The 10,451-nt window shown below is 38.5% G+C and overlaps 2 protein-coding genes across 3 annotated transcripts; one reads left to right on the top strand and one right to left on the bottom strand.

Moving 5' to 3' along the window:
- Positions 1-1,673: 1,673 nt before the first annotated feature.
- On the bottom strand, positions 1,674-7,837 carry LOC101293002 (imidazole glycerol phosphate synthase hisHF, chloroplastic-like). The gene is made up of 19 exons (XM_004299913.1): positions 7,665-7,837; positions 7,484-7,566; positions 7,183-7,277; positions 6,790-6,893; positions 6,142-6,311; positions 5,893-6,007; positions 5,380-5,435; positions 5,261-5,299; positions 5,068-5,166; positions 4,482-4,544; positions 4,274-4,336; positions 4,066-4,148; positions 3,787-3,895; positions 3,646-3,699; positions 3,116-3,203; positions 2,946-2,983; positions 2,520-2,625; positions 2,080-2,246; positions 1,674-1,996 (listed from the first exon to the last, which is right to left on the bottom strand). The coding sequence occupies exons 1-19, from the start codon at positions 7,819-7,821 to the stop codon at positions 1,937-1,939; spliced, it is 1,749 nt and encodes a 582-aa protein (XP_004299961.1). The 5' UTR covers positions 7,822-7,837; the 3' UTR covers positions 1,674-1,936.
- A 218-nt stretch (positions 7,838-8,055) lies between these two features.
- LOC101293302 (adenylate kinase isoenzyme 6-like) lies at positions 8,056-9,536 on the top strand. 2 transcript variants are annotated; one of them, XM_004299915.1, is made up of 3 exons: positions 8,056-8,109; positions 8,750-9,092; positions 9,195-9,536. In XM_004299915.1, exons 2-3 carry the CDS (start codon positions 8,761-8,763, stop codon positions 9,403-9,405), a joined length of 543 nt encoding a protein of 180 aa, XP_004299963.1. In that variant the 5' UTR covers positions 8,056-8,109; positions 8,750-8,760; the 3' UTR covers positions 9,406-9,536. The 2 variants fall into 2 exon arrangements, with proteins under 2 accessions (XP_004299963.1, XP_004299962.1); XM_004299914.1 differs by having other exon boundaries at positions 8,717-9,092.
- Positions 9,537-10,451: the final 915 nt, after the last annotated feature.

Here is a 10,451-nt window from a genome sequence, read left to right as displayed (position 1 = left end):
AGGCCGCCGGAGAGAGATCTGAGCGGTTGGAGACAGTTTTCAAGGGCGCGACCGTGTCGGCGCCGCCGCTTGCGACGGGAGCAGTGGCCTGGAAATGAGAACCGTAGGAAACGACAGAGCTGAGGCTGACTATTCCGGCGAGGCCGTGGACGGCGACGCGGCGAGAGTAGAAAAGGCCGGGCAAGGCGACGTCGACTCCGGCGACTTGGAGGGGATCGGTGGTGAGGCGGAGGGCGGAGTAGGGGAGGAGAGTGGGGAGGATGGAGCCGGAGGAGATGGATCGGAGGTCGGAGAGGGAGAGACGGAGAGGGACGAAGTGGAGGCGGAGCGTTTCGGTGTAGGACGACGCCGTTTGGATCATGTCGAGGGCGAAGAGGGAGGCGTCCGTGGGAGCGAAGATGGTGAAGGAGGCGTTGGGAGGAAGCGTGAGGATCTCGTACTGGAGGTCAGAGGTGGCCATGGCGTTGCAGATGAGATTGTAGCCGTGGTTGCGAAGCACGCGCTGCATCGACTCGTACTCGCGGGAGGAGATCGACGCCGCGCACGTCGGGAACGTGAGGAAGACGGCGACGGCGAGGAGGAGGAGGAGTATCGGAACCGGCGAGAGTGATCGGACGGTGAACGCCGCCATGGAAGGAGCAGAGAGAGAGAGAGAGAGAGAATCTAGGTATCAAGAATGGAGAGGTTTTGGCGCGCTTTGATTCTTGGGAAATGGGAGTTGTAACAAACCCGGTGCAGTGGGGCCTGGATTGTTAGTATGGAATCCAGATGACGGTAATACCCTTTCTTGATAGTCTCTAACTCCCGAGTCTATTCGAGGCAGAAGGAGGATAGTAATGTCATTTTCGTTTTGTGTTTGTTACGGGGTTTGCCCTTTATTACGAATTGCCACTTCTCTCAACCGATTTGGAGTTTTGGACCATCACGCATTCACGCACAACCCGTTTTTACTCTCTGTTTTACTTTCTTACATTCATTTTATCTCACTTCTCTTTATTTTTAGGAAAATGTCCATTTGTTTTTCTGGTGAAACTTGCCCCGGGGGAAGTCCAATCGAAGAGCATTTTGTGCAAAAAGGTCACGGAATGCAACCAACTGCCTGCTCCAATTCGAGGTCTATAATTTGCCGAAGAGTCTACAACAAAATTCGTCTTCCTCCGAACGTGCTTAAAAGAAATAGAAATGAATTGTTGCGCCAGAATATGAATGTCATGAACCAAAGCAGTTATCCTCCCAGAAGTTCTAGAATTGCGAATAATAATATTGATAAGAGTTTTGGGATCTCCTTCAACTTGAATGTCAGAAAGCATGTGAAGTAAACTGCTTGTAAACCAGCTCGGAGTGCACAAGCTTCTAAAACAAGAACATCAGTCTTGCCAAGACTTTGGATATAAGATGCGAATATGGATGGCCATTCGTGTAGCTTAATTAGACATCGCAAGTAATATTTTATATCTTGAAAGCATTTTTATTTTAAAAGGAACACGAAACTGTTATAATGGACAGCTGATTATTTTTGCACAAGAGTAATTTTGTTTTGAAAATCACAACAATTCAAACTAGCCTAAACAGCTTGACTGCTTTAACCATAACAGATCATAAAAATCCCGAAAAGATATAAACGCATGCCATTCAATGGTATAAGATCGAAACATTGGCATGAAGAAGTTATTACTAGGTTGAACAATCAAAACTTTGAAATTCTCATTTACCACCAACAGTTACTGGAATCATACAGGAATGAACAAAACGTAGTATATAAATATTCTGTGTGGGGTAATAAACCACAGGTTACCAAAATAAAATAATTCTAAGGAGATTTAAATCAATGCCTCTACAAAATTGATCTGATGATACATGTTCTGGTGAAAGAGTTCGAAATTCAACATCTATTTCCATCTTTGTTTTCAGGTCCACACTACATTTTAATTGTTGTTCAGATTCTGACTTCTATGCCTTCCTTTAGCAAGTGCTCCTTTACAGAACGAATTGGTACCTGCAACAATCATCGTCAGCGTGTTCATACGCAAACAATCATCATTCCTTTGAACACAAAGTCCTGTAAAAACACTGTATTACCTCCTTGCGATGGAAAATTCCAGCTGCAAGGGCAGCAGATGCATTTGTTTTCGTGAAAACCTCTGAGAAGTGTTCAACAGCACCAGCACCACTACTTGCAATCACGGGAATGGTCACAGCATCAGAGATCAGCTTTACTAAATCTATATCAAATCCCTTCCCTTGACCTGAAAAGCATATTGATATATATAACCAGCACAGACCAACTTATTTGAATAACGAATGGAGAAAACAACAAAGGATTTCAATGCTTTTCCCCAATACAGTAAAGTTGTCAATTTACAATAATCTCAAACGTTTTGCATTATCTCAGACTCTGATGATTGATACACTACAGATTACGTGGCGCGACAATTAGATCAATTAAATGCATTGACAACTGTCTCTTTGCACTTCTCATATGAGTGCTTTGCATAAGGAATGAAAACAGTAAGCTTTACCATCACAATCAATGCAATTGAGCAGAATTTCTCCAGCTCCAAGCTCCTCAACTGCTTTTGCTAGCTCATAAGCTCCAATTGGTCTGCCTTCCCGCCCACCACTAACCTTAAGAACAAGCATCAGATAAGATGTTAAAATACACTAATAAAAACCTTGAAATGGAGACATGCCAGAGCAAATATCTCAAAATATATCCTAGCAAACTTTCTAAACATGGAGAAAGCATGTTTCCCTCATGGGCATGAGCCAAACAAGTTGCACAAAGTAAATTCATGTTATGAGCATACTCCAAAATTCAAAATATATGTGCTTATACCAGATGATTTCTTTTAATTATTTTTACCTTCAGGTCCCGAAAATAAACAATATATATGATATTTTACTTTGAATGGTAAAAACAGGTTTAGAAAGCAAAGAATACTTACTGTACACTGATACCAAGCATATTCTTCATCATTTGGACCTGAAATTAATAATAAACAAAATTCAAAACTTTCCATGAAAGACGGCCAGCCAGAAAGAAGTTTATACATGCATAAACAGAAAAACAGCCAATGCAGCAAAGAGAAGGACAAAATCACGATTGTCTCCTTACCTGGGTTTGTTACTCTTATAGTCTTGAACTTAACATCATTTTGATTTTTGACGTACACTCTGCGAGGATCAATGCTAACAACCACAGCCTGTACACATAGTACAATAACCAAAATTAGAATTCAATCCAGTTTACAGTAAAAAACAGAGGCACTTTGGCAGATTGACATCTACAACCATCCAAGCAGAAAGATATCACAGGCAACAGGAACTCTGCTCATGAGTTAAAAAAAAATAAAAAAATGAAAACACAAAAAAGTTGGAAATTTTAAAGCTACAGTTATTATATTCTAGTTTCCAAGTCATGTGCTAGAACTGAAATGAATGCTCAAACTAGTACAGGAACCAGAAGCCAAGGTAATGATTAACAAGGAAAGTAATGAATAAAAATTGCACAAAAATGACTTATAATTAATTGGAACAACAAAATGTTTTCAAAGGACGTGGAACTGTGCAGATCATCTCAACAGTATATAAATGAATTGAACCATAATGGGAATGCATAGATTCAAAACTAGACAGAGATATTACCTGATTTCCGTAAACTCTAGATATCTGCTCTAAGCTACTTTTTCCACTTTTCACCTAAGAAAACAGTTGAGAACTATCAGGGAGGCATCCAACAGATTTGGGCATACATGCATATCCAAATATAATTTGAAAATTACATACGCCAGTTCTTAGATATTCTTCTGCAGCATAAACTGCATCACTTCCAATGGAGATCTTATCAGCCCCACATCTAAAATATTCTGAAGCAACTTCCAAGCTCGAATAGTGCCTGTAAAAGAAGTACTAACTTATAAAATCCATGTCCATACCACACTACATTTGACTAGTCATGTAAATTTTGAGTCAAAGATAGAATTATCTCTGGATAGCAAAACGGAAGATGGTTGCAAACATGTAAACCAAAACTGGTCAAACAAATTAGAGCACCCGTGAGAATACCTGCCAGTTGCATCGGTAAAATCTCTAATGCCACCTCCAACTGTCAATGGCACAAAAACATTTTCTGATGCATATCTTAATACCTACAAAGCATGGCAAGTAAACAATAAGTATGAACATACTTGATGTGTAAGATCAGACCATCAAAATTACAATATTCTCTCCAGAGATAAATGAAAACTTTCGTTAAGTATTTGCGAATACAAACCTTAAGCATAGGCAAGTCACCCAAAGGGAAGTCCCGAAAACCGGTAATATTCAGAAAGCTGACCTGCAATTCACGACCAAGACTTCAATAACAGTACAATAGCTATTTTAACATATATTATCATCACTTATTTGGTGTAGGACTACAACAGCTATTTTGATGACGAATAGCAGTGAAATATGTCTCAGCTCAGGGAGGCATGGTATACCTCATCAGCTCCATCTGTGTAATACTGCCCAGCAAGCTCCACAGGCTTGCCAAGTTCTCTCACCTATCAAAGATTCTGTTAGCAAATATAGAGCTACTTTCATGGCATAATGATAATTTGAACCATATCCAGACTGTAAACAGATGTCCAATAGGACCTCCGCAGGCTTGATATTATCAGAACAACAACAACATTGCAAAAGTAAGCATTTTTCAAGTGACATCATTAATCCATCAACTCGTTGAGCTTTCTGTTTATGACACTTAGGGCCCTTTAGGTCTTGTGCACAAGAGGGAGAAAGATATCAAAGTAGATGTGTTTGAAGAAAATAAAGAATGAACAGTAAGCTCCTTGAGTCAGGTTATAGGACTAGTTTATGACTTGTAAGTTCTTTTTGGAACTGTGACAGTTTGTGCCCACAGATCAGGTTCAAAGAACCATCCAAATGATATAAGAATGCAGTCAATAGAACCAGTTCATGATATCAAACTATATTATTTTTTAATTGTGAAAGATGGCGCAGACAAATCAGGTTTAAAGAACCACCCAAGTGATACAAGAATGCAGTCAAGAGTACTTGGAATACCTCATTCTCCTTTGTATGCTCTCTTACATCGTACTGGTCTCCTTTGGTTACCACTAGATCTCCTTTATCATTCGTCCTCACATCCAGACAAGCAATAACCTAGCATAAGTAGCAGAATTCAGGGCGAACCTTCACAGTATGTAAAAACATTGAGGTAAAGAATTATCAGAGCTATGATAAAACTTGGACCTACCCTCTTTGCAAGTTTGGAACCCTTCCCTTCAGTGGGCTTCTGTCTTCACAAGAACTTTCATATTGTTAGATGGTTGATCGAGTTGGCAATGTATAATAAGTTTCAGAGGTAGAGGTTACCTTCTCCAAGGGTGAGTTTGGGTAGAGAAATCTTCTCAATATGGAAAGGCCAACATCTACAAAACCATTTTCACAAAGTGATGTTAATAATTCTATGTTTTAACAAAAAATAAAATAAAAATCAAAGACCTTCTTTACATCTGATTGTGCCATGAATATAAGAGCTAACTAAATCAGATCACACGACTTAAACCTTAGTCTTTTATCTCGATTCTTAAATGGAGAAAAGTAAAACAAAACTTATAAAAAGTAAGATTTTAACTCATGTTCAAAAATTCAAGAGTGCAGTTTTATTCTTTCAGTATTTAGAGAGTTGATTGCGTTTTAAATTTGTTCTTCAATTTCTTCTTCTATATACATAATCAGAATTCCAGAAGGAACTTGAAGGTCAAAAAGTCCTATTAATATTATATGATCCCAAGCAACAAAAGAAACAAGACATGGAAGATTACTCTAATTCTGGAACATTTTGAACAATCATTAACAAACGAGCGAGAGCAAATGCTATCTTGCCTCCGCTCTTTTCGGGGTGGAATTGAACTGCATGCACATTTCCCCTCCTAACAGATGCAATGAAATTGTCACCATAGTTGCAGGTAGATGAAACCCATTCTTTGTTTTCATCCGACTGCAAATTTATATAGAAGCATGTCAGCCCCAATAAAACAAATTATGTATAGTATAAATTTGCAGCAGAAACATTTCTTAGAACTCTTCATTTTGTAGCAAAAAAAATACAATAAAAATTTGACCAAGACATACTGGCATCGCTCTGTAAGAGTGAACGAAATAGACATGATGGGCTCCAACATCATCCAAAATTGATGAGTCTTTTTTAATCTGCAAAGCATTCCACCCGATATGTGGCACTCTGACACCATTTGATGAGTCAAAACGCCCAACCACTCCAGGTATCAAGCCAAGACCACTCACTGAGATATTAGGCATTTTGTTAGTCCAACTTTAAATAAAGTAAAGAACATAAACAATATATCATCTTTGCGTATAGATAACTCAGAATTATAAGTATAATCATCAAAGAGTCGAAGAGGGATCTGTACCCTTGTAATATAAGAGTCATAACACCTAATAATAATTACTTTATCATCAAAGAACATATTGTTATCTCCATGAAACATCTTTCACCCTCAATCATAAATAATATAAGTACTTGAGAAGGTCATTCCTGGCCATTATGCCAATTTGACAGAGAAGCAATTCTACTGTGGCGATCCTTAAAAAGTAGTGTTTAAAATAATTATATCCGGTGTTCTTACAGTTTTCATAACTATTTTGCCCTTATTGTCAAATCCAAATCATTTCTTCTAAGATCCTTAAAGATTCCATGCATATGATAGTTTTTAAAAATTGAAATAGATTTACTGAAAAGTTGAGGCCTCTAGCACTGACCTTGTCCCTTTTCCTCACTGGATTCAAAAAGGAGCTGAAGTCCAAGACAAATGCCTAGAAACGGCCGATCATTCTCAATATATTCACAGAGAGCTTCTGCCAGCCTGATAAACATTAAGGGCTGAGAACATTTTCCACAATATAAAAATAAAAAATAGTAAAGGCTTCTTTTCTTGTATCATTGTAATTAAATCCCATGATTAACCGAAGAAAATGAGATGCTTATTACCATTTGATTTTCTAAAACAGCCAATACTGTCATAGTGCTTAATTGCCACATTCAAAGATTTTCATTTCTTATTAGCAATCGATTTCAAAGAACTAAAACAAGTGATTGATCGGCATAGAATCAGCATAAATAAGTGAGCCAAAATAGAGAAAGGAAACACATACCCGTTCTTGCTCAGCACATCCATAGCGGCAGCAAAAGCCCCCACACCAGGAAAGATCAGGCGGTTGGCATTCAGAATATCTTTCGGAGTTTGAACCTACATTTTGATTTTTCATTTAAATTGAATAGGCGATATCATCAATTACACAGAAGCTGCTATATTCTTTGCTAAAAATTAAGAATTCAAACACAAAATGATCCAAAAATTGAGAAACTTAATCGGCACACATTCAATAATGAACAGATGAGAATGTAAATGTAAGTAATTCAAAGTAAAATAAACAAAATCAAAGAAAAACTTACATCCCTGACTTTGAAACCGAGGCGGCGGATGGCATTCCTGACACTACGAACATTTCCGGCGCCGTAATCAAGCAAAGTCACCACTGAAACCAATTCAATCATCAGAAAATAAAAAAGGAAGATGAAAATGACAAACATAGACAGTGATATAGAAAGAGAGAGAGAGAGAGAGAGAGATGACCTGAATCGGTAGCAGCGGAGGCGCGGACGGCGAAGCTTCTGGAAGGTCGGCGGCAATTGAGAGAATGCTTGCGGAGAAAGAGAAGAGAGGAGGAAGAGGAGGCTGACCGCAACGGCGGCGTCTTGGTAGGAGAAACCAATGGCGGCGCCTCCATCATTCGTATTGCAACTAACAAACTCAGAGAGAGACTGTAACTCAAATATTTTCCGAGAGAGGGAGAGAGACTAATGGAGGCTGCTTTTCGGGTTAACGGGTTCAACCGGGTAAGCACCGCCCCGGCCCGTTAACTTCTAAGAACCGAACACCGTTGGATTTGAAGGAGCGTCGGATTTTAATTAGGGTATTTTGTGTATAGTGAAGTAATAAAGTCCTCTCAAGTCTCTCATTCTCTGGGGAACTTAGAACGACCCAAGTCACAAATTGATCTCAAGCGACCCAATTTCTGGTAAGCAGTAAGCTTTGTCTCTTTCTGAGCGATTGACCCAATTTCTTATTCCTAATTTCTAATTCATTCGCTTCAGTTTTAGACTTTTAGTTTCTGATTTTCCCTATAACTTTGATGTTGGTTACTGGGAATAGCAGTTACTTACTGCATTGAGACTCTAATGAGACTTTGATGTTGGATTGTTGGTTACTAGAAATTGCAGTTAGTTACTGCATTCAGGCTTTGATGTTCTTTTTTTTATATATATATTTTTTCTATTTTATGAGACTTTGATGTTGGTTACCGGAAATTACAGTTAGTTAATAGTTACAGCATTGAGACCTTGTTGTTTTATCTGATGAGACTTTGATTTTGGTACCTGGTAGGCAGTAACTTGGCAGCTATATGCAGCTGAGATGTACTTTTCAAATTTTTACTGGAACTAGATTTTGAAGCTCATTTTTTGCAAGATTGTTATGGCAGTAACTTTGCAGCGTTGTAGCTTCACCCTACAGACTTTTTAACTTTGCAGCTTTGATATTTTACTTTGCAGCTTTCTCATTTGAATTGTCATGACAGTACTGCATGAGTTGCTTATTTTGAAGATTTGTCATTTTGTCTCTGTCAGGGTTTAAGTCTAGTTCTAATTTCACCGAAGCAGATTTGAAGGGCATGGCAAGGCAGAGGCCGAATATATTGGTAACCGGCACACCAGGCACAGGGAAGACAACAATGTCGTCAGTCTTAGCAGAAGAGACACAGCTTCGGCACATCAACATAGGGGACTTGGTCAAGGAAAAGAGCCTCCATGATGGCTGGGACGACGAGCTTGACTGTTACGTCATCAATGAAGACCTGGTGTGTGATGAGCTTGAAGATATGATGGAACAAGGAGGGAACATAGTGGACTACCACGGCTGCGATTTCTTCCCGGAGAGATGGTTTGATCTCGTAGTTGTGCTTCAGACTGACAACACTGTCTTGTATGACCGTTTGGCTCAGAGGTGATTGTTATTCTATTCTCTGTTTATGGTTTTGACTTACTAGCGAGTTTTGAAAGTTCGAGTAATGTGTGTGTTTTTTTTTTGGGTTTCTGGATGTAACAGAGGGTACTCTGGCTCGAAGCTTTCGAACAATGTTGAATGTGAAATATTTCAAACTCTGCTGGAGGAGGCGAAAGAGAGCTACCCGGAAGATATCGTACGACCTCTGAAGAGTGATAGCATTGAAGACATTTCTGCAAATCTCACTTCTTTGACTGATTGGGTGAGGAGGTGGCAACCATCGACTGAGTCTGCACGGTGTAGTTCTGCTTGAAGCAGGTTTTTGGTTGCTAGTTTCATTTTGTTAAACATTTAAGAGGTTTCTTGTACTAATATTATAAACATGTATATGATGTGAGTATTTTGTGAAATCGAATTTCTAATGAAGGTTATTCGCATAAGACTGAATTACTGAATTGGATACAAGATTTTGTTTGGGCTAATAGTTAACGTAATGTCTTGTGCTTGTTGCAGTATTGAGGTATGTGATTTCCACTAGAAATCATATTCCATCTGTTGTAAAATGTTCATAACTGTGACTAGTTCAAGCCAATTATAACAATCGTTTCTTAATAGTGATAATAAACTGATAATGGATAAGACTGAATTATTTTCTTGGATACAAGGATTTGTTTGTATTAGTGCTTGTAGCATTTATGTTTCTACTTCTAATTATTCCGTATCTTTTAGAATTTCATATGTATGATGTTCAATTAAGTTATAACGGTACTAACTTGACTGAGACTAACTAGAATTGTGTACTCTGCCTACACCTACACAGTAGGAAAGTAATAAGAGTCTGTCTACAGGTCACTTGACTGAGACTAACTAGAATTGCACTGACTTGCTTCTTCGTTATCCTTTATTGATGCCTTTGGGTGAGCTAATACTTTTTACTAGGGGAAAGAAGTTTGTGTGTTGTCCTGTGATGCGTTGACTAGAGTTAATCATTTCAGAGTCCCTGTATTTTGAACATTTACTGTTACTTCATGATAGATAGCATTAACACATAGAGGAGATTCAATTGTCTGTGAAAAAGGCATTTTTGTTATCCTTTTGGTAATAGGCTGTTTTTATGATTTGTAGATGTAAAAATTAAAACCTGATATCAGAACATTCTCCTCTTCATAGTGACTTAGCAGGCCTACAACTATACGTCAATTTGAAGGCTTGATATTGTGATAAATAATAGTTTGCTAGGTCAAATTGCTATGACTTCTACCAAGATGGATTGTAAAAGGAGTTGTGGCTGGTCTGTTTCTATAGATTTTGTTAGCAATGAACTTCAATGTTCAATGGAATTTAGGTAATGTAGATACA

Source organism: Fragaria vesca, linkage group LG5, assembly GCF_000184155.1.
Source record: "Fragaria vesca subsp. vesca linkage group LG5, FraVesHawaii_1.0, whole genome shotgun sequence".
Lineage (NCBI taxonomy): Eukaryota > Viridiplantae > Streptophyta > Magnoliopsida > Rosales > Rosaceae > Fragaria > Fragaria vesca.
The sequence above is the reverse complement of the archived record's forward strand: the minus strand, read 5'-3'. Positions and strand labels throughout refer to the sequence as shown.